The sequence below is a fragment of the Lutra lutra genome, chromosome 5 (genome assembly GCF_902655055.1).
Source record: "Lutra lutra chromosome 5, mLutLut1.2, whole genome shotgun sequence".
NCBI lineage: Eukaryota > Metazoa > Chordata > Mammalia > Carnivora > Mustelidae > Lutra > Lutra lutra.
The window spans coordinates 37817208-37839856 of NC_062282.1; the positions used below are offsets into that span (position 1 = coordinate 37817208).

Below are 22649 nucleotides of genomic sequence, written 5' to 3' on the forward strand. Positions count from 1 at the left end.
GGAGCCAGGGAGGGGGCAGGAGGACGAGAAGGGGAAGAAGAGGAAGGCCAAAAGCCAGAGCAGCCGGGCAGCCCGAGCTCCGGGAGAGAGCGGCCTCAGCCCGGAGCAAGTTGCCTCGGGAGCCCTAATCCTCTCCCTTGGGCTCGCCGAGCGGTCAGTGGCGCACCGCGGCGGCGAGGCTGAAATATGATAATCAGAACAGCTGCGCCGCGCGCCCCGCAGCCAATGGGCGCGGCGCTCGCCTGACGTCCCCGCGCGCTGCGTCAGACCAATGGCGATGGAGCTGAGTTGGAGCTGAGAAGTTTGAGTAAGAGATAAGGAAGAGAGGCGCCCGAGCCGCGCCGAGTCCGCCGCCGCCGCAGCGCCTCTGCTCCGCCAGCTCCGCCGGCTTAAATTGGACTCTCAGATCCGCGAGGGCGCGGCGCAGCCGGGCAGCGGCTCTCTCAGCCTTGGCAACCCCAGGGGCCACTATTTCCCACTTAGCCACAGCTCCAGCATCCTCTCTGTGGGCTGTTCACCAACTGTACAACCACCATTTCACTGTGGACATTACTCCCTCTTACAGATATGGGAGACATGGGAGATCCACCAAAAAGTAAGAGGCTCTTTTACCTTGTGGGGCTCGGTGTGCTGTTCTTGTGCGGGGGTCTCTCTCAGGCACGGGTGCCAAGGGCTCTTTAGAGTTGGAGTCATTGCCTGGAGAGAGAGAAAAGGTGGCTTTTTCTCGTGGCCGCCACGCCTGCATGCTTGCTGTCGGTTCTCATCTTCGGGAAACTGGTCGTACCTGGTGTTTTGAGTTCGCCTGTGTGCCCTCCAAAACCATAGCCTTCTGGGGCTAAGAGGTGATTTCCTCCTCGGGAATCTTGAGCTCTCCGAGAAGGTTATTCTGTTGCAAAGGTCTGCCTGTACACACAATACCCGGAGATGTGAATTAGCATTAGACTTGCAAAAGAGAACGAGTGACAACTGTATTGATGTCTGCTCTTACTAACAATATCCAGTCCTATGTGCTATTTAACAGTCTGCTTCATGGAAAATATCAGCGTTTACTTAACCCTTCTAGTCAAAACCTTTTCTTTGACTTATCCATAATCTTTCCCAATGATTACAGCAAAGAGGGAGGAGGGAGGAAGAAGAAATACAAAATGAACGGGTTTGATTGCGTGCTAGGCTTACAAATGTAGACTATTCAAAAATGCGTTTTACATATATTCCACCTCCTTTTTAAAATGAGTCAGGGTTTTGATGGCACACTTCAATTACCATTCCAAAGTGCAATACTCTTAAAAAAAAAAAAAAAAAGAAGAAGAAGAAGAAGAAGAAAGAAGGAAAGAAAGAAAGGGGGGAAAAAAACCTCCCAGAGTACGCCCTATAAGAGAACGACACTAAAAGTGTGTTTATCTCTGTAGGAAGTAAACGGTTAGTCAATCATGTATTTATTTTCATTTCAGAAAAACGTCTGATTTCCCTATGTGTTGGTTGCGGCAATCAAATTCACGATCAGTATATTCTGAGGGTTTCTCCGGATTTGGAATGGCATGCGGCATGTTTGAAATGTGCGGAGTGTAATCAGTATTTGGACGAGAGCTGTACGTGCTTTGTTAGAGATGGGAAAACCTACTGTAAAAGAGATTATATCAGGTACGCATTTACATTGTTTCCTTAATTTTGTGAGATTTCCGTGTCTCTCTCTATTCTTTTCTTATTATTAGATGTGGCTTTGTCTTTTTGCGAAGTATGCCTTAGTGGGGTCTAGTGTGCAAAAGTTACCCTTTAAGTATGTTACATAAATTATTCTGTTTATCCCACTTTTTAGGGGGCATCCCCCCACAAACTCAGTAGTGGTTTTCATAAATTGTGTGGTGTTGAAGCTTGTTTAATTGCTCTTGAAATTTGTGATGCTGAAATTATTTTCTTCTTTCATCCTTCCTCTTCCAAAACAAGCAGAAATTCAAAGATGGATAACTTGGGCTTTCTAAACTTTCTTTTGTAAAGGTTGGTTTTATTGTATCGTGCAGTGTTTTTCCCTATTCATTGATTTTTATAGTTCAGTGTTTTATTAGTAATTTACAAATTTTGTGGAGATGTCAGTGCTATAGGCAAAATAAAAGTTTGACCTAAGGATGTTTAGAAGTGCACTTTGAAAGTGCAAATAGAAATATTGCCCCATTTATTTTTAGGGTAAGAGTCCTTTCTTGGAAAATTTCAAAACCAACCCAATATTCCCTGCAAAAAGACTGGGAATTTAATCTTTTTAAATATTAACCCTTTGGTGACATCTGACTATCTTTTCTTTCTTATCTTATCTGAGCTGATGAATTAGACAGAGTAGATCAAATTGCCCATCATCTGTCTACGAACAATTGGTATATTTAGATAATTGAACAGCTTCCTTTCTCACATTAAAATCTGGTAACTGATAAAATGAGCGAATTGCCCATATTGACAAGACTAAAATCACATAGGGGACTTTCTGAGGTTTTTTTTTTTTTTTTTCTTTCAGTTTATTTTGTGTCTAAACTTCATGCTTCACAAATCTCAAGTTTTCTCTGACCTGTGTATATACATATGTCAGAAATTTCATTTTCTGTCTTAGGAAGCCAGTAGAATTCCTAAAGAAAATTTTATTGTTTTAATAACAAACAGAAGAGATAACACCTTCACTATTATATTAAATGGTATCAAAATGTTATATATTTTTAAAATTTCTTTAGTGGCTATTAACAAGTAATTAGCTTTTGTAAGTTATACATTTTCTGGAGCTGAGAAGTGTAGTCAAGAGTTAAGAATGTGGTCACAATTTTTACCTATTCAGTCCGGCACTTTTTCTTACTGTGAAATCATGAAATAGAGAGTATAATCTTGATAGGTAAAACTGAACAGTGTGTGTAAGGGTTTATTAATACTTTGTGGGGTGGGGGTGGGAAGGAAAGGAGAGTGGGAGGAAAGAGGGGAAGTGGGGAACTGGAGGAAGGGGGAGGGATTTTCCAAATTGTTTGGTCACAGGCAAGGTAAAGTCCTCCTATGAAATGGAAGATCTCACAAAAAGTAGGCGGAGGGAGGAAAAACTTTTGAATCTACCTTCTAACCTCTGACAAATGAGCCTTTTTCATTGTTTACTTGATGAGTATGTGAACTCTGTATTCTGGAGAGGGAGCGCTCACTTTGCACCTCTAGGACTATCTTTCCTCCTGCGGAGATAGCGTTTTCCTCAATTGCATACGGACCTTCATGTAGCCAATTTCATGTACACATTTGTAGAAGGAGCCAATCGCTTTGGCCTTTTACCCTTCTCCCTCTCTCTCTCTCTCTTTCTCTATCAGTTTTGTGCCTCTGTGTGTGTGTATGTGTGTGTATTTGTGTGTCCCCCTTTGAACTCCTCTAGTTGTAAAAGCAGAACAGAGACATTATTTAGGCCTGAATACCCTGCTTTCCTTGGGGGAGTGAGGTGCCCTCCTCCCATTTTGTGTGGATCTTTTCCTCTGGTCCATTCTCTGTAGGAAAGCTCCTACTTCTGTTATTACTGATAACATGGAGAGGGGGGTCAGGGCAGTGCCACCTAGGTGGAACCTACAAGGATTGTCCCTTGGTAAGGAAAGGTCTGGAGTGAGGAGGACCTTAGAAGTGGGTCTTTTCATTCTTCTGGCTGGTCATGGTTCTCAAGCACACTGAAATAGAGTTAGATGCTTGAACAGCTTGAAAAAAATTGAGGGAGCAGGAGCAGATTTTAAAGATGATAAAGGAAGAATGGAGAGGAAACTTTCTGTTAACACTGTTGCCCGAGAAAAAATCTGTAGTTGGGGAAAAACTGCAACGTGCTTATTGTGCAGAAGGGGATCTGGAAACCCTCGGAGGTTTCATTTTGTTACTCTGCGCATCTATTTTTACAAATGAGTGGAGGGGCAATCTTCTCCCCTCACCTCTCTTTCTCTTGGAAGGACTTTTTGTAGCAGTTTTAGAGACATTTCTAGCAGCAGAAATTGGGGGATAAGGCAAAAGTGTGGGGCCAATGACTACCAGAGTCCCCCCTCACTCCTTTCTGCCAAGATCTGCAAGGGTAACCCCGGGACTGGGCTAGAACAGAGGTCCAGGTTTCCAGCACGTCAAACATTTTTACTTTGGGGGTGTTCTGAAGTAAAAGCTACAGTTGGTGACACAGAGGTTCATAGGAAAGAAAAACAAAAATGGGAGAGGGTAAAAGAAAGGGAGGAGAAGAGAGAGAAACTTAATGATTTCTTTCCTCCTATTCCCAGCCGGTCGGCTCACGTTGACTTCAATGTCCCAGGGCAGTGTGGCCCTGGGTCCTCGGCAATCTTGGGCCCGGGCAGCGCCGGCTTGAAGTGACCCCCTCTGAACCCCTTTCTGTGTTTTCCCCCCCCCCGGTTCCTGCCCGGCGGCGTGCAGGTTGTACGGAATCAAATGCGCCAAGTGCAGCATCGGCTTCAGCAAGAACGACTTTGTGATGCGCGCCCGCTCCAAGGTGTACCACATCGAGTGTTTCCGCTGCGTGGCCTGCAGCCGCCAGCTCATCCCTGGGGACGAGTTCGCGCTTCGGGAGGATGGGCTCTTCTGCCGCGCGGACCACGACGTGGTGGAGAGGGCCAGCCTGGGGGCCGGAGACCCACTCAGCCCTCTGCACCCGGCGCGGCCGCTGCAAATGGCAGGTACTCCTTGCCCGGAGGGAGGCCGGCCCGGGGAGGCTGGTGCTAGGCTAGGCCAGGGCGCACCCAGTGCGCGGGTCACCGCGGCCACCTCGGTAGCCACAGGGCAGTCGCTGGGGCCGCTGCCAGCAGTTAAAATAAGTGTTCTGGGAGCAGTTTGCGCCGTACTTTGCTCTTTCGTGCACGATTCAGTGTCTCCCCAGACCCCCCCCCTCCCCCAGACATCTGCTCCTCTGCATGTATAAATATGGGTACACATGAACGTACATCACTTGTGCATACACGTATATATGCACGTATATATACACGTATATATATCCAAACAGTACTTCCAGCTCACCTTGGCCTCCAAACCGGGGCTTACTGAAAATGGGCTTCAGCTCCCAGCCAGGTATTCTTCCTGCCGCTGCCTAATTAAAGGGGTGGAGCTCTGGGCCCCCAGAGCTTCCTCCTTTAACCCGGTGAAGGAAGCTTAGGTGGTCCTAAGTCATTTAGCCTTTGAAATCCTCTTTCCTTGCAACTGCCCCACACTCTAAAACATTTTTAAAGTTTATTTTTATCCTTTTGTGAAAGAATGGATGTGAGAAGATACAGTCTTAATAACTGCCCGCCATCGCACAGAGCTGTAATTTAAAACTGTCAACAAGCTAATCTGCAGTAATTGCCTTTTAAAGGGAGCCTGCCTCTTTCAACCATTCGTTCCATGTGATTTGGTGAGAATTTCATCTTCAGGCCTGTCGCTGTAACACTAAATGGACCCAGTAGGTTTTGACCTGACCCTAGGGTCCTGGAAGGTGCAGGATTTGTACCATACATTTCTGAGAGCCCTTTCCCCAAGAAGGAGAGTAGAAACAGGACAAGGCTAGCCAGGAAGAGGAGCTGCATGAGAAGGCAGACAATGTTTCCAAACCTTACTTCCCTGAGGACTAGATCTACTCCTCAGGAATAGATCTACCTGGTGCATTTTTGAAGTATTAATTTTTACTAAACACTGGTGGTGAGGAAACAGATCTGTCCACTCTACTTTTTCAGAGGCTGTAAGACTTCTGTTCTGGAGGATATATGGCTAGCTTGCACAGGGGCAAAGCCAAAGTGGCAATTTCTGTTCTATGCAACCTGTGCTCTGCTTGTGGGGAAACACAGAAGAGGTGGAAATATTGGGAGGAAGTCAGGAGACAGAACACTTCCCAGTTATCATTTATCTAGAGCCCAGGCAGCTCAACAGTTTCAGTTTTCTTTTGCATGGGGTCAGCCCATCTCAGGAACAGCCAGATAGATTTAGGTAGTAAGAAAATCAAGGACTGAGGTTATGGCCAAAATACTGAATTTCTTTAGCCCCTTGACACAATTGCACTCTCTGGACTGAAGTTCAAGGCTTTCTGGCATAATTCTCTTTGACCTTTGCATTAGAGACCTCCTGGCTGGTATAGTGTCTCTGGCTGACATTGGGGTGTTCTCCATTTCCCCTTGTACTATCTGTGCCTGTTGTCCCAGAGTCTGGAGGTGGTGGGTACTCGTGTAACCTAGGCCCAGTCTGGGTATGAGGACAGGCAAGGATGGAGGAGAAACAATGCTGAATGATGCTGCCCCTGAGACCTGAGACCTGAGCCCCTTTGCTAAGGCTGTGTTGACAAGAGCAGGGTTGGAGGCAGCGTTCCGGGCCTGAATTACTCAGCATTGGCCTCTCAGATTAGAGAGCCAGGTATTATTCTCCCGTTGGCTTCCCTAGTCCCTACCTCTGCCTTGAGGCTGCAAAGCACTGGCCATTGACCGGGAGCAGCACGGGAGGGCGAGAGATGCCTGGCCTGCGCTCACCGCGCCCCTTGCTTTGTAGCTGAGCCCATCTCCGCCCGGCAGCCAGCCCTGCGGCCCCACGTCCACAAACAGCCCGAGAAGACCACCCGCGTTCGGACTGTGCTGAACGAGAAGCAGCTCCACACCTTGCGGACCTGCTATGCCGCTAACCCCCGGCCAGACGCACTCATGAAGGAGCAACTGGTGGAGATGACGGGCCTCAGCCCCCGCGTGATCCGTGTCTGGTTTCAAAACAAGCGGTGCAAGGACAAGAAGCGGAGCATCATGATGAAGCAGCTCCAGCAGCAGCAGCCCAACGACAAAACTGTGAGTGGCCCTTGGGGGTGCGGGACCTGGGCGGGGAGCAGGGCTACGCTTAAGGTGCAAGGGGCTGCCCAGGTTGGCCTGCACGTGGGTTCCGTACTGCTCCGGGGCAAAAGCTGGGAACCCCTTACTGCCTCTACCCATGCACAAGGGAGAAGCAACTGGCAAGGGCCGCTGCTGAGCCCTGAACCTCCACCCCCAGCCCACGTGGGTGGGCTTATGCCCTTCAACCTTGCCCCCACCCCACCCCGGGACCAGAATAAGTTCTGGTCTTGTTTTGCCAACATTCAGGTTGTCAGTTCCTCAAGCACCAGAGTGAGAGACTCCTCCTTGGCTCCCCATCTAATTCAGGGGTCGGTGGGTGGGTCACCCTGGCCATTGACCTCCTGGGTGTGCCCCTTGACTCTGGGCAAGGCCTGCCTTAGCACCTTCAGACAAGTGAGGTCCACCAGGGCGACCTATGACGACAGGGCACCCTCTGCTCTAGGTCAAGCCCAGGGCTCCATAGATCCATGGCAACACCCACTCCACAGGATTTCTGGTTGCGTTAAACTAAAGAGGTTCTTTTTTTTTTTTTTTTCTTTTTACCGCTTTAGCCCTATTTTTAAATGCCATAAAACCCCCGCTGTCATTCAACTTGGCAGGCCAGCCAAGCCTGGGCCGGGGCACTTTTCAAGTTGGTGAGTGTGTAATAGCACACAATAGCGGCCAGACCCAAATGCTTGGGGGTGGGGGTTGGCTCTGTGAAGAGAAGTGCCTGGAGAAAGTGTGACTGAAACTGCCCAGAAAACCCACTGTGTTTAGAGGCTGCAGCTTTCTACCGCTGTGATGCCATAGTCCATGGAGGCAGATGGGAGGAGCTGGGATGAGCTAGCTGTGAACATAAACGGAAAGGAGAAAGTCAGAATAGAATTTAGTTTAATAAGGTCCAAGCAGACCGACGAGTCCCACCCACAGAAGCAGAAAAACCATATAATAAAACAAAACTGAACTCCGGCTAGTATCCATACATGCAGCAGATTAACTGAGTCAATAATGGCCACTATATAGATAAGATAATGCCAGGGCGTATTTGCTTAGCCTGTGCAGACAATGGAGGGAGGGAGTTCGGTCATTAACATGTTGGGATTGGGGGGGGCCTATTCACAGAATATCCAGGGGATGACAGGAACTCCCATGGTGGCTGCCAGTCCAGAGAGACATGATGGTGGCTTACAGGCAAACCCGGTGGAAGTGCAAAGTTACCAGCCGCCTTGGAAAGTACTGAGTGACTTCGCCTTGCAGAGTGACATAGATCAGCCTGCTTTTCAGCAACTGGTAAGTGTCCGCTCTCAGAGTGAGGAGGCTGAATCTCTAGCAAAAAGAAGATTCTGGCTTAACTGTCACACCATGAAAGATTCAAGGGGGAGAGGGTGCCTCCCTGACTCCAGGGTTGAAGAGAGATGAAGGAGGTTTGGTGTAGATGAGGCAAGTGCTGAAGGGAAACAAACTTCTTGTGAGTCTTTTCTGTGAGTTCATAATTTGACCATACAGGTTGAATTTTCTATCAACTGGTCTTCTTTGAGGGATAACCTCCAAGGTATCTAAGTACCTAAACATGCATGGAAAGGTGGATGGGGTTGCAGAATCATACATCTTAGACTTTTAGAGCTTGAAAGGACTTTAGAGATCACCTTGTCATTTTGATCAGCGATGAGTGAATTTACTCCCTCTCAGCTCCTAGAGAATGGTGTATTTAAAGATCAAAATCAAGCTGTTCGTGTTAATAACCGATGTTGTAAGACATAATCAGTGTTCTTATCAATGGGGAGCAGGCACCTGTCTGAGTACAATTTTCACATGTATCAATAGAGAGTTCAGTTATTTAAAGACATGATGGATACCTTTCATTATTATTATCCTTTTCTGGGACCAACTTCATCTACAAAGTAGGCCTACTTTAACATTTGAAGTGTATGAGTTCAGATGTTATATACAGTCACATACTGTGGGCCATGTCTGGCCAAAGGAACATGAGTTCTACCAATAGGAGAGCGCATGAAAACCTGTTTTAGCATTAATATGTTTTACAGACCCAGAGAAGAAAAAATTAACTCACCGTATGCCTACAAAAGGCTTAAAGGTCAAGATAAATAAGATTATTAAATACAGGTACTTTGTGATATGGCATATACACACATATTTTTTTTTCTTAAGTGGTCAACAGTCCTGTGGAATCTTGTTCTATAAAACATGATCTATTCTAAAAACGTGTTCCTTTCTTCTAAAATAAAACTTCAGTTGAGGTTAACTTTTTACCCTCACATTTACCCGGAGAACATTTTCTTTCTCTGTGGCAACAGTTAGCTAACAGGCCAGAGGCAGTGGTTACAAGGACTTGGCCTGGGGTTTACATTTGTAAGTAGACCAGTCTAGAGGCTGGGCAAATTTGAGAAGCCCCTTGACCTCACCATGGGAAAATTTAATAGGATAAAAAGGAAGGTAGACTCTGGAATTAGGAAAAAGAACTTATTTTAAAGTGAGGTTAATCTTATAAGTTATTTGAGCAAAACCTGGATCATAGAAGGCAAGTAAGAGGAGGGCTCAGGGCAGCCAAGTGTTTGTACCTTCTAAAACTTTAGTGTTAGATGAGAGCAGTGGGAGGGAAGCCAAGGCAGGAGGGGGGTGTGGGGGCAGAGTGGAGAAGGAGGTTTCCAACAGCAACACAATACTTTCGGTTTAAAAGAAGGAGCCAGATATTTATAATGCGATGACGTTATAATATATGGGTCTCCTCTCGGAAGGAAGAGCCTGATTTAAAGAGAGAGAGAAAGAGAAAGACAGAGGAAGGCCAAAAGACAGCAGGACCAACAAACAACAAGGAAGAAAGCCCACGCTGTGAACCCTCTGAGGAGTTAATCATTGTTCTGTGGAGCCTTCTCTGAATCTCCTGTCACACGATCTGAGCGTGTGTTATGGATTTTCCAACTAGAGAAGAGAGGCTTTGATGCGTAGAGACTGAGAACTCGCCTGCTCCCAGGGCAGCATGTAGCCAGCAGGATAATTTTATTTCGAGCATGCATGGTAGAGTTGCGATGCGATTTTACAGTGGGAAACACATTTGTTCTTAAATAATTTAATGCAACACAATGTTGGGAATTCAGTTTCAGATAAAACAGAGATCTCTTGAAAGATGGGAAAGCGAGAGGATTTCTTCTCAAGTTCTTTTCTTCAGTCATATGTAGATATCTTTATCTGTATATCCATCTACACATGCAAACCCTCGCACGTATGGATACACATATGGCGTGTTTATAATCCTTTAAAGAATACAATCGCAGCCTCCTTTATTCATTTCTCAACCTTCTACACAGGTGAATTTTTCAGAAGGAGGACCGGGCTCTAATTCCACTGGCAGTGAAGTGGCGTCGATGTCCTCTCAGCTCCCAGATACACCTAACAGCATGGTAGCCAGTCCAATTGAGGCATGAGGAACATTCATTCAGATGTATTCCCCCCCCCCCCCGTTGGAGAAAGTGGGAAAGTATAATGTTGAACTCCGAAACAAAAGTATTTAATGACCCAGTCAATGAAAACTGAATCGAGAAATGAATGCTCCATGAAATGCACGAAGTCTGTTTTAATGACAAGGTGATATGGTAGCAACACTGTGAAGACAATCATGGGATTTTACTAGAATTAAACAACAAACAAAACCCAAACCCATCATACGCTATCCAATGACCTTAGGAGTACTGAAAAAAAAAAAAAAAAAGACGTTTTTAAAACGTAGAGGATTTATATTCAAGGATCTCAAAAAAAGCATTTTCATTTCACTGCACATCTAGAGAAAAGCAGAAATAGAGATTTTCTAGTCCATCCTATTCTGAATGGTGCTGTTTCTATATTGGTCATTGCCTTGCCAAACAGGAGCTCCAGCAAATGAGCAGGAAGAGAAACTGGCCTCCTTGGCTGAAAGAGTCCTTTCAGGAAGGTGGAGCAGCATTGGTTTGTGATGTTTTTAGTTGACTTTAATGAGGGGTTAATTGAAATCCTGGGTCTCTTAGCATGTCCTGTAGCTGGTTTCTTTTTTACTTTTGCCCCTCCCCCTCTTCCTCCTCCTTTTTCCTCTTCTTCTTCTTCTTCTTTTTTTTTTTTTTTTTGAGATCCATCCTCTATCAAGAAGTCTGAAGCGACTTTAAAGGTTTTTGAATTCAAATTTAAAAACCAACGTATAAAGCATTGCAACAAGGTTACCTCTATTTTGCCACAAGCGTCTCGGGATTGTGTTTGACTTGTGTCTGTCCACGAACTTTTCCCCCAAAGATGTGTATAGTTATTGGTTAAAATGACTGTTTTCTCTCTCTGGAAATAAAGAGGAAAAAAAAAAAAAGGAAACTTTTTTTTTTGTTTGCTCTTGCATTGCAAAAATTATAAAGTAATTTATTATTTATTGTCAAAAGACTTGCCACTTTTCATGTCATTTGACATTATTTTTTGTTTGCTGAAGTAAAAAAAAGAAGATAAAGGTTATACCGTGGTCTTTGAATTATATGTCTAATTCTATGTGTTTTGTCTTTTTTCTTAAAATATTATGTGAAATCAAAGCGCCATATGTAGAATTATATCTTCAGGACTATTTCACTAATAAACGTTTGGCATAGATAAATAAATGCAATGACCCAGGGTCCCTCTTTTATATGTTTACAAGTAAGCCATTAAAATGTCTGAAATTAAGGACTGCATGTGAATGGGTAAACTGACATACAGTAGGTGTGATATTTAATTGCAAATAGTTAAGGTTGAATTTGCCAGTTTGTGTTTTAATGGTTGAATCAAAAGTGGATGGAACCCTTTGGTTCTCAGCGGTGATGTTACTGTTTTGTTTTGTTTTGTTTTGTTTTTAAAATAAGATGCTATTCCCTGTTGTGCTCCCGACCTCTCCTTCCTCCTGTCTCTTTTCTTGCCCTGTCCACCCCACCCAAATAGGAAGAGGGTCCTGCTTAAAATGGGTTTTTATTTAGAGTCACTATTTTATTTTCTGGGAGTAAGTGCTTTATGCCAAAGTCTCCTGCTTAGGATTGTTGAAATGACCTATATTTCAAGTATAAGCTCTTGCTAAAAGAGAGCCTTTCTGCCTAGTCAGTGAGGTATGACCATTATTTACCAGTGGCTGCCGTCAGCCGATTGAGAAATGCTGCTTTATTTGCGCAGGAAGAGCAGGCCTAGAGGGGAGAGCGTTTTCTCAGCAATTCCCAGACCGGTCAGCGTGTGTCTTTTCTTGTCTCTCTTCCCCACCCCCAACTTGTTTCCAGCCCCTCCCCTTCCCTTTTTCTCCCCCAACTCTAATTCCCCAAACCTTGGACGTATCTCGATCTAGGGCTGAGAAGCCGGTGGAGGCTCCTTGGGGAAAGGGCCTTTTATGGGATGGGGCCGGGTGGAGTGCTCCGCAGGCCCCCCTCCGCGTTCGGACTCGCGGGGACTTGCTTTCTAACACTCCCCCTCCCACTCCCCGCCCCTGCATTTAGCAGTAGTTCCTGTGTGACAGCTAGAACCCGAGGATAGATAAAGGGCCCTGCCCGAAATCAGGCTTCTTGGCGCTTCTTCGTTTGCGGGGGCAGACTTAGGATTTGAGGCTTCACACTGTCGCCTCCACTTTCTCCACCCCGGGATGACACTTTGACTCTTTAGAAACTGGGTTCATTTGTACGCTCCAGTGTCACGCCGGTTTACGACTCTGACAATTCTTAATGAATACGAGAGCTAACGTACCCTAATCGTGTGTCCTGTGGCTCGTGCCCCTTCCGACCCCTGACGGGGGGGCAGAGCGGAGGCCCGGCTGGAGACCGGGGGAGCCCCGCGGCTCCGGGGCTCTTCAGTTGCTTTCACCCTCTCCAAACCTGCTGCAAGTCGGGAAACGAGCCTCAATTAGCCTTTTGTTTGGCATCGTTCTACATAACGGGTTAATTACAGGCTCTAACGTGGGGGCAGAGAGAAAACAAACTTTGCATTGAAAATGTTACAGTGCATTAGACATGCCCGTTGATTACTTTGATTGTTGTGTCTAATTCTTCACAGAGGGGTAATAATTTGGCCGGCGGTAATAATGGCTTGTGGTCTTCTGTTGAGAAAAACAGGAGTTACGTCTTATCTCACACAGATCTTCTACTGGAAAGATCTCTCTCTCTCGCTCGCTCTCCGCTCTGTCTGTCTCTATCTCTCCCCTCTCCCGTCTCCCATCTCTCTCTAATGTCTCCCATCGGACTTGGCTCTTTTACCTTTCTGTTCACTATTGCTATTTGCCTGCCTTTTCAGTTTTCCTTTTTCTCCCCATCATACCTGGGGTGGCTAACTGATTAAGCGCAAAGATGGCAGGTCCAAGGCGAATACTGGTGTCTGCAAAGTTACTGATTGCCCAAGTCCTGGTTTGGAAAACATTAAATGCCCTTCCCCAGCCATAGCCTCTGGTGGACTCTACAGAGGTTAGATGGGAAAAATTTATTTAGGGTTTGAATGCAATGGAGGGACTTAAGTGAAGCACACATCTTTGTGATGCTTTCTCATCCTAACGTTTATTCCTAAGGTTAGTGGGGTGGGGAGTGGGGAAGGACGTGATGTTTTACATATATAGATGTCAGATTTTCTGAGGTCCACAGCTTGAATTTAAGTACAGTAATTTGGGAGGGGAGTGATGAACGATTTGGTTTCACTTGCTAGATTCAAGATATTTGTTGCCTGATGGCTGAGAATGGATTGATGGGTCGATAGCATTCCAGTTCTTGTATTATTCATATGAAAGGTGTGTTCCCCTCTAGACTCCTCAGCATGTGCTCTAAAATGTGTATCTGAAATGTCTCCTTGTTTGCAAACCATCTCTTGCACATACTCTCCTTTCCCCTGCACACCTCTGGAGACCTAGCTTTGAGCTGTGCTCTTCTAATGAAATTCCTCCTGTTTGCTATTATCTTTGATCCTCTCTCTCCTTATTACTCTGAATTCTTCCTTTTGGACATTATGACTCATTTCCTCCAGCTTCTGCAAGCTAAAACTTAATGCAACTAAAAACATCCAGGATGCTCTCCTTAAATCAGGGAATCCATATCTATACTCAGGACCCCCCTACCCCCCATTGTTTCAGAGCAATAACGTCTTCTATTTCAGTCTACTCTCTCTCTTTCCTTTTCATTACATGGGCCTGGTTTTCCTTACCATTAAAAAAACGTTCTTTCTAAGTTAGAATCATATTTGAAGAGACTTTTTTCTTTGTTGAAATAACATTTCTGGTTATTTGACATACTTCGTGGGTGTGTGTACCCACTTACCAATTCACAACTTGGTTTTTTTTTTTTTTTAAATTCAAGATTAAATGGATGACTTTGTAATGCTCTGCTGCTATTCACACTAATAAGCCTGTTAAACTCATTGCATTGACCTCTTTTTTGGTCTATCTCAGCCCTTTGACTACTAGCTAAAAGACAATGTGCTTTTAAGGTACCTAGAAGTACTTGGCATTTCCCTACCACCTTGAATCTTTAAGCCATAAGATCGTTCTCATTGAAATAACTTGCAAATCCATGTGGATTTATTTAGCCTTTTCCATTTTCTTTAAAAAAAAAAAAGGGGAAGAAGAAGAAGGAGGAGGAAAATGTTAAAAACTCTGTTCAAACCACCAGAAGAGCTAAATTTGGATAGAACTCAATCAGTTTGGGTTTTTAATCCCATCCCTAGTACTAGTAAACTAAGCAGAAAGTACTTATTTTCTTATTTGTCAAGTTTAGCCAATTTTGTAGGGGAGATTTATAATCCAAATTATGCTTGAGTTGTATTCATTAAGGACTATTTACTTCCTTTCTGCTAATCAACAATTAAAGATTAGTCACAACAAGGCAAGTCAGATTTTCTTTGGAAGTGCCTAGAGAAAAGGGCAAAGGATTTTTGTGTGTGTGTACCTTTATTTAAAAAGTGTTACTTTTTTTTTTAAAGTGTTACTTTAAAAAAAAAAAATGGCCCCAAATCTTGAATTCTCGTTAACTATTTAAAATAAAAACAATTAACTTGTACAGTGTGGGTCAATGTTTTTAAACTAAAATGCAAGTAGTTAATTCAGGGCGCTGGCAGTGATTCTGTTTACTGATCTTTTCTGATTGTTGTTTTCTTGATAACTGAGCAAGCCACTGAATGGCTGTTTGAGCCCAGGCGCCACAAACATAAACTTCACAGCTTACAATGTCCCAAGTCGTGATGGAGGATCTCTCCACACCTCCCGGAGACTTCTGAAGTGTAGACAGAGAAGTTGGTTCACAGGGAGAGAAGGAGGGGGAGGGGCGGGAGGGACCGCTGCTGAGTGTTTGCTGAGAGCATTGTTACCATCACATCCTTTAATTTTTATGGCGCTTAAGCTGTTAGCTCTGAGAAGCCAGTTTCTGTGTCTTGGAGAAGCCAGTCTCTCCCCAGAGCCGCACTTAAAACTACTTGACTCTTTTTATTTAAAAAAAAAAAAAAAAAAATTCAAATCTTTCTGCCTAATCATCCTTTGGAAAAGCGCTCGGCAATGATAAGCAAATCGTTCTAAAAAGAAAACCTTCTCTCCCCCCACACCCCTCTAAAAGAGAACGCCTAGATTTGGAGAAAAAGTTGTGGGCTAAGATTGCTTTTCGCCAGTTGGGGGAAAGACACTTTAAGACAGTCCTGTGGGAGATTGTACTTAGCCCTCTCCTTGTCTGGGGTCCTCTTTCCATTCCATTGATTGAAGGTTCCTGTTTATTTCAGGGTGCTGTTATTTGTGGATTTGATTGAGATGACTACTTATTTTTGCCGATCTTCCTTGTGGTTATTCCCTCCGGTGCGTTTCCCGTGGGTGGGTGGGCGCAACGAAGCGGGACCGACACTGGTCTAACCAGCCCCGCGACTCCTGCAGGCAAGTCAGCCCTTGATCCCTTCAAGAAGGGACAATCGTGGTCCGTGAGAGGAAAAAAGGGTGTTGCTGGGCCCTTCTCTTTCAGGAGTTGATCAGGTTGGCAGATCTGGAGGGCTAATCCAAACAAGGCGCTTGACTTGTGAGGTCGCGAGTCTAGACAGAGCTGGTGGCTCGGCGGCTCCTTATCTTTCCCTGGAATCAGCCGAAGAGGCGCTCCCCCGGCCCAGTGCGCTCCGCTCACCCTTGCCGGAGCCAACGCTCAGCACAGACGGCACAACAAACACAGCACCTGAAGCTTTACAGCTCGCTTTATTGTTTAATGGGAATGCTGCAAAACAGTCATTTGTTTTTTTGGACCCGCGCCCCGGCCTCTTCGCGTTCTGGCCACCGACTCTGGGTGGGGGTGTGCACCAGTGCCGGGCAGTCCGGTCCCGCACCGCGAGGGAGGGCGCTTTCCGCAACTCTGTCCTGCCTCCTTTCCTTCTACTCAGGCCCCCAGAGAGGGCCTCTGGTTGGGGGTTGGGGGGACGCTGCTTCCCTTTTCTTTCCTCTGAACCCCGGAGGCGGAGTGGGTGGAGGGACTGTGGAGAAAGCCTAGGGCGAGGTGTCTTGGACTAATCCGGTATCTCTTCTTGCTGCCTGGAAATGACAGTTCTGCGCTATAGCCATTTATGGTTTGCGGGGTCAGTGAGCTCTGACTCAAGGGCGATCAATAAAAACATTTAGTTCAGTAATAAGCTGCTCCCCGCACCTCTCAATGTACCGAGAAAGATGCGTCACCATCTTGGACAGGGTGTCCCTGAGCGGCGGCGGAGCACCCTTCCTTTTCCCAGGAGCACAAAGAAGTGACGTGACTCCAGTGTTTTCGTGACTGCTTCGTTGGGCAAACCATGGGTCTTCCTTGATCCTCCAGCTGGCTTTTACCACCGAGAAGCTGGCACTGCCATCCACTTGGAGGCAAGGGAACCATTGGGACAGGGTTTGCTCGCAGTGCCCTTTTTTAGAAAGACAAATAGCCACGCTTGGGGATTTATAATCAAGAATTTGTGGCTCGCATTTCAGATTAATTGAGGTTAAATTTATTATAATTTTGGTCCATCCCTATGGGATTTTTCTCTTGTTTCAGAAAGGAGGGAGTTTCTAGTTACATCATATTATTCACTATTCTTGTAGTTTGCAAGCAACATTCTGTGTCTGTGTGTGTCACTGGCATGGAATAAATAATATTGCCTCTGTTTGAAAACTAACCATAGATGTGAGTGAGAGTGATTTGGTTATGTGCTTAATGTGGTGGTAATACAAACACCATCATCTCCCAAGTTTGGAGGCACCACAAATCCATATCATGCTTTTCCCTGTCAGGTCTCAGCATCACAACTGTGTGTTAGATGAAAAAAGACAAAGCAAGACAAAACCCAAGTTTCATGAAATTGATGAATTTCAGTAAGGAGATGGAAAAAATAGTCTTTCTCCAGAAAATAATTCTTAACTGTACTTAGGCACTGACTTGTCTTGTTCTCATGGGTAAGGGTTGCTGTTTATTTTGACCTGTCACAAATACAATGTGTTGGTTGAAACTTGTTATACTTAGCAGGTATATGGAGATAATACTAGACAGGCCACTGAATATGATAAAGTAAAATATGGTGGGAATTAACTTTTAAGGGCTATGAAGGATTTTACTTTTTCCTAGTAGCTTTTAAATTAATATTTCTTCAAAATGTTGTATCTATTTGCTCATAGTCCTAAAATATTTGAACAGTAGACTAGCTGTTCAGTGCACAGTAAAGGTATGATTGGCAAAATGTTACTTATGCAGGTTCTATACTGCAGTCATTTTGATAAACTACCTATATTCTTAATTAGTTTTAAATAAGTCTTCTTTTCCTTCATTAAAAAAATGCTCACAACTAGGTAAAACACTTTTTGTCTTAAAAATTCAATTATTACTTATTAGAACAAATATTAATTTGTTTTTCAGTATGTACAGGAGGTTTACTTTAAAAATAGCTTTAGCAAAGCGAAAAAGTGTATTTGATTTTGGGAGAGTACTAGCAGGAAACAGAAAAAACTGAGACAGATTCGTGGAAAAAAAGCATATATACTTTGAAACAGTATATTTTAAGCAATAAAGGGAAGAATACTTATGGACCAAATAGTGAAAAATCTCACTTCAAATTCACAAAATATACCTGCTAGTTATTTAACATTTTATATCAGTAGTCAGAAATTTTTGTCTTGGGATATCAATTCTCAAAAAGAAATACTTGAAATTAAAATAACCTGTCAACCCAAATACATTTAAGATTTAATTCACAAAACAAGACAGGTGACTTTATTTGTAAAATGCAATAATTGCTTTCACTAACAATGAATGCTGATGTCTAAAATGATCAAATATGGAATATATAGATTACCAGTTTCTGGAGAATGAAAATGCTTAGTAAATTCTGAAATCATTCACTTTCTAAATTAATACATGGAAATACTTTAGAGATTACCGCTTAGAATTCTGTATTTGTATCATAGTACATTTCATATTTTTAAAACTATAATGTATCCTTGAAGTCTTTACAACTTCAGAGACAGTAGTCACTCTTGCATTTTATGCATGGCCAAATTTCTGCCTATTTTACGAGAAGTTAAACACTTGGATGAAAGATGGTGTATCACCAATAAAACCTTACCTTTTAGTTCTATTATACCATCAATGGATTCATAGGTCTCATTAATGTTAATGGAAAATGTCTTTATGTGTCATGTGCAAAATAGGGCTTGGAGATATTTCACCCAGCAATGTCTTTATAGTAAGTATGCTAACGCTAAAATGACCTGAAAAGTAGTTTCCTTCCCATCTAAGCCCAGATAAGGTTAGTCTTGCAGGTGCAAATGAGCATATGAAGTGGCTGAATTAGAATTGACTTTAAAAATAGATGTATTATTTTTTTTAAAAGGCCTGAACACCCCACCCCCCCGCCCCAAACCACCACCTTTAGAATTTTTGGAGTAACCCCTACTTAATAGTTCAGAAATACTCCTTCAGGCAAATCCAGTAGCTTCCCTACCACTGAGACCTGGGACCAAAGCTGGTTATATACTGCTTACTCAACATATAGGAAGTTGTTTCCATTGAATTACTTACTGAAATTTGAGTGATGCTTTGTTTATTTGTTTTCATTTTGTAGTGATGGACTGTATGAAATCATTCTTGTGGATAAAGGTATGCATTTATAATGTGTATTATGGCAGCCTTTGGCCGCAGGGTAGAGTTTTCTCTAGGGCAAAGCTAAGTGTCTAGCAACAGAATAGAATCTGTAACATTACAGAATTGAGTGATGGTCCAAGAATATAAATGACGAATATTATTCATCACGAATGTTGTTTTAGTTATTCAAGTTGAAATCTTCCAGAATCACTATACAGACTAAGAATATTTTAAATCTTCTTTATAAGGAATATCAAGAAAGGAGGCAGTTTCTCCTAGAGAAGAAGATGCATATTGGTTGTTTCTGCCGTGGCATGACACTTTTCTATCTGGAAAGCCCTTTACAGTCATTAGCTATGCATGAGAGTCCACAGAGCCCATTTTCCTAATAACCTCTGTACCTGTTTCTCAGCACAGTTCTCAATTCCTTCTTCTTTCCTTCATATGTTTAAGAGCAGAACATCAAAGAAGCAATACTCTGTCCCTGATTACTTCAATGGGGACTACGTTAGATCAGAGAATGGAAACTATTTTATTGACATCTTCAGTGATGCCCACTCTCCTTACTTCCAGGAATTGAGGGGGGATGCTGCATGGTGACATGGGTGGATACAATAAATTAAAAAAACTGTAATTTATCTCCTGAAAGTTGTGACTCTCAAAATTTTGACTTCAGGACCCCTTCACACTCTTCAAAATTATGGAGGATCTCAAAAAGCTTTTGTTTATCTGAGTTATATCTATTAATATTTGCTGTATGATAAGTTAAAAATGAGGACTTTGCAAAATTTATTATTCATCTAAAATAACGTGTTACCATAAATAACTTTTTCTTTTCATAAATAACTTTTTAATGAAAAATAAGTATAGGTCACAAAACAAAAAATTTAGTGAGAAGAGTGGGCAATTTTTCCAATTTTCTAATTTTGCAAATCATTGAAGTATCTGGCTTTATAGAGGAGAGCTTAATTCTCCTATCTGCTTCATTATTCAGTCTTTGGCAATAACACACATCATGCAGCCTCTGGAAAACTCCATGTCCACTTGTGAGAGAATGAAAGTAAAAAAGGTAAATAATTTTTCAGTATTATTATGAAAAGAGTTTTGACCTCCTAGACCTGCTGAAAAAGTTTCAGGGACACCCCTTCAGAGGTCTTCAGAACACACAGTGAGTACTTCTGCCTAAAAAACAGCCTTAAAAAACTTCTGCCTTAAAAAGAAGGCTTATAGAGAAACTGTTGTTTGAGGGAATTTTATTGCTTATATTAATACTGTAGTGATACAGATTGTTTTAAGCCAAGTCTGGGTCACAGTTTTATTTTGTGACTTTTAAGTTTCGTCATCAACTACTAATCTGAAAGTCATTTATACTCTGGACCTTGAAGAACAACAACAACAACAAATTATATATATATATATATATATATATATATAGTGATGTTATATAACTGAAAATTTAAGTCTTATTTCTAAAAAAAACTTTATTAAAGACAGACCTATGAATGTGCACTGTGTATGTAATATGTGCTGGACTCCTTTATCTTTTTACCCTTTATCCTTGTGAAGCTGTGGAGGAGGAGGAGGACCGAAAACATAACAAATAATTCAGACTTGGCATAGGTAGGAATTGCTAACCACAGCATTCTGAGACAAGGAATTAAAAATAGTTATAATTTGGAGGAGTCATTTAGTTTTTGGAATGAGATAGGCTTTTGATATGAAAGACTGAGATTTAGGAAAAGAGCAAGTCAGGAACATAGCAGTTTCAGGCAAGGGATGGACTTTTCTATAGGCAGCATGAGGAGAGAAGGAAAACATTGGTTTGAGAGATATTCTGAGAAGTTGACTGATGTGGAGGAGACTGGCAGCTGCCCGTCAACATTTGTTTTCCATTTCTTCATAAACACATAGATCGGCCACATAGCCCTGGTTCTCTTACAGGTTGGAGGGTGGGTGCCCGTGACTTCATCCTTGCAGATGGAATCTAGGCAGAAATAATGTAGGTTATTCTAGCCTTGGGGATGTGCTTCCTTTATGTTCTCTTTTTCCTTCCCACTAGCTGGAACCTATGAAACTCCAGCTTTAATTGGGCAGATGATGAAAGCGCCCTATGGGTATGGTGGAACAACATGGTGGAAATAACTAATGTTCTAAATAACTTTGGGGAATGCAGCTGCCCACTCCCCTAAAGCATTCAGCCTAAACTCTAATTGAGAAACAAATGTTTACCTTCTTTAAGCCACTGAATTATTACTGGCCCCATTTATCACATTGGCTTAGCCTTACCCTCACACAACAGAATATAGAGTAGAGCTTTGAGATAGTAAGAAATCAAGGATAACTCTAAGGTTCTGAATCTGAATGACAGATTCTGAATAAATCATGTGTGTGTTCACTTCCTTACTCACTTATTCATTAACTCATTCAAATATTTATCTAGTGCTTATTATTTGCCATGCACTGCTCTATGTGCTGCCTATATGGCAATGAGCAAAGCAAAAAGTTCTTGCCTTCATGAAGCCTATATTTTTTGTGGTGCATTCCAATCCCATACAAGCAAAATACACACCATGATGAGAGTAGTGACAGACGCTGCAAAGAAACCTCAAGCAGGTAAAGGGTGCAGAGAATTTGAGGAAGAGTGACCAAGTAAGACTTCCCTGAAGAAGTGACTTTTGAAGAAGTGGTGAGCACTTGAGAAAGTGAAAATGAGATCTGTATATATTGCATTGATTCTATATTAAAACTGCATATTTGAGTTTTGATGTGCAAAACTCAAAACTGTACAAAAAATGGATCAATGGCAGAGCATATCTCTAAGTTTTTCACCTATACAACTTCAGGAAAACAAAGGAATCTGTGTAGAATAAAAACAAAAAGCAAGAGGATACAAGGACTACAGTAATTATCAAAGATCTGTTGGAAGAAGAGTGACTGGGAAGGTATAAGAAAAAAAAGAGATATAAATGTGGGAAATAGGTGAAGAGATCAGGGTGGTGATGAAGAAAAATAAAAGACAATAGAAGTGTCTCAGGAACTGAAGCCAGAAGTCTTCAAAGGGGCAGGTATGAAAAGCTGTGCCCCATACATCAGAAAGATCAAGGAAGATAAGGACAGAGAAAATGCCTTTGAACTTGGCTGAATTGAGATCATTGGATACCATAAAGAGGCAAAGATGGAAGCCAGATTTAGGAGGGGAATTAAGGGGGGAAATACTTTAAATATAGTTCATCTAACTCCTCACCATTGTTATTGGACATTTATTGAGTGTGGTTATTCTATAGGGCTCTACTCTGATAGCCAGAGTATTCGCTGAGTCTAGTTACCACGTTTGTGAAGAATGATTGAAGAAGAACCAGAGTCTGGCACCTCTGTTAACCCTTTAGGAAGGCTCTGGAGGACAGAATTACAAAATGTTTTTAACCCATTTGGTTGCCTGGCTTTGCTGAAGTTAGCAAGACTCAAGAATCCACAACCTAAGCAGACAAACCAATTAGATGTTAAAATCCCAGAGGCTACAACTAAGCTGTCAGAAGAAAGTGAGTGTGGAGAGATAATTATCCAGCAATTATAAGAAACTAGGCAAAAATCTAAGAGGAAAAAGGTCTGTTGTACATGTACATGTACAAAAGGCATGTTGTAAAACTGAGAGGTTAACAATTTGCTTAGTTTTGTTGACACTAGGCTAAAATATGTGTTTCATCAGAAGGTGGTGTTCTTTGGTCTCTCTATTACCATACTACTAAAAACTCAGCTGAAAAGACTCTGA

The 22649-nt window shown here is 42.9% G+C and overlaps 1 protein-coding gene across 1 annotated transcript; it reads left to right on the forward strand.

Annotated features, from left to right (window-relative positions):
- Positions 1 to 303: 303 nt before the first annotated feature.
- Positions 304 to 10570, forward strand: ISL1 (ISL LIM homeobox 1). The gene is made up of 6 exons (XM_047730199.1): positions 304 to 595; positions 1452 to 1641; positions 4405 to 4664; positions 6496 to 6782; positions 7929 to 8096; positions 10133 to 10570. The coding sequence occupies exons 1-6, from the start codon at positions 568 to 570 to the stop codon at positions 10247 to 10249; spliced, it is 1050 nt and encodes a 349-aa protein (XP_047586155.1). The 5' UTR covers positions 304 to 567; the 3' UTR covers positions 10250 to 10570.
- Positions 10571 to 22649: the final 12079 nt, after the last annotated feature.

Bases quoted from the DNA above. Each gene is read 5' to 3' on its own strand.
- ISL1 (XM_047730199.1), top strand. From the start codon at position 568: ATGGGAGACATGGGAGATCCACCAAAAA. The intron at 596-1,451 runs GTAAGAGGCTCT...TTTTCATTTCAG, and splicing joins CATGGGAGATCCACCAAAAA to AAAAACGTCTGATTTCCCTA. The intron at 1,642-4,404 runs GTACGCATTTAC...GGCGGCGTGCAG, and splicing joins TGTAAAAGAGATTATATCAG to GTTGTACGGAATCAAATGCG.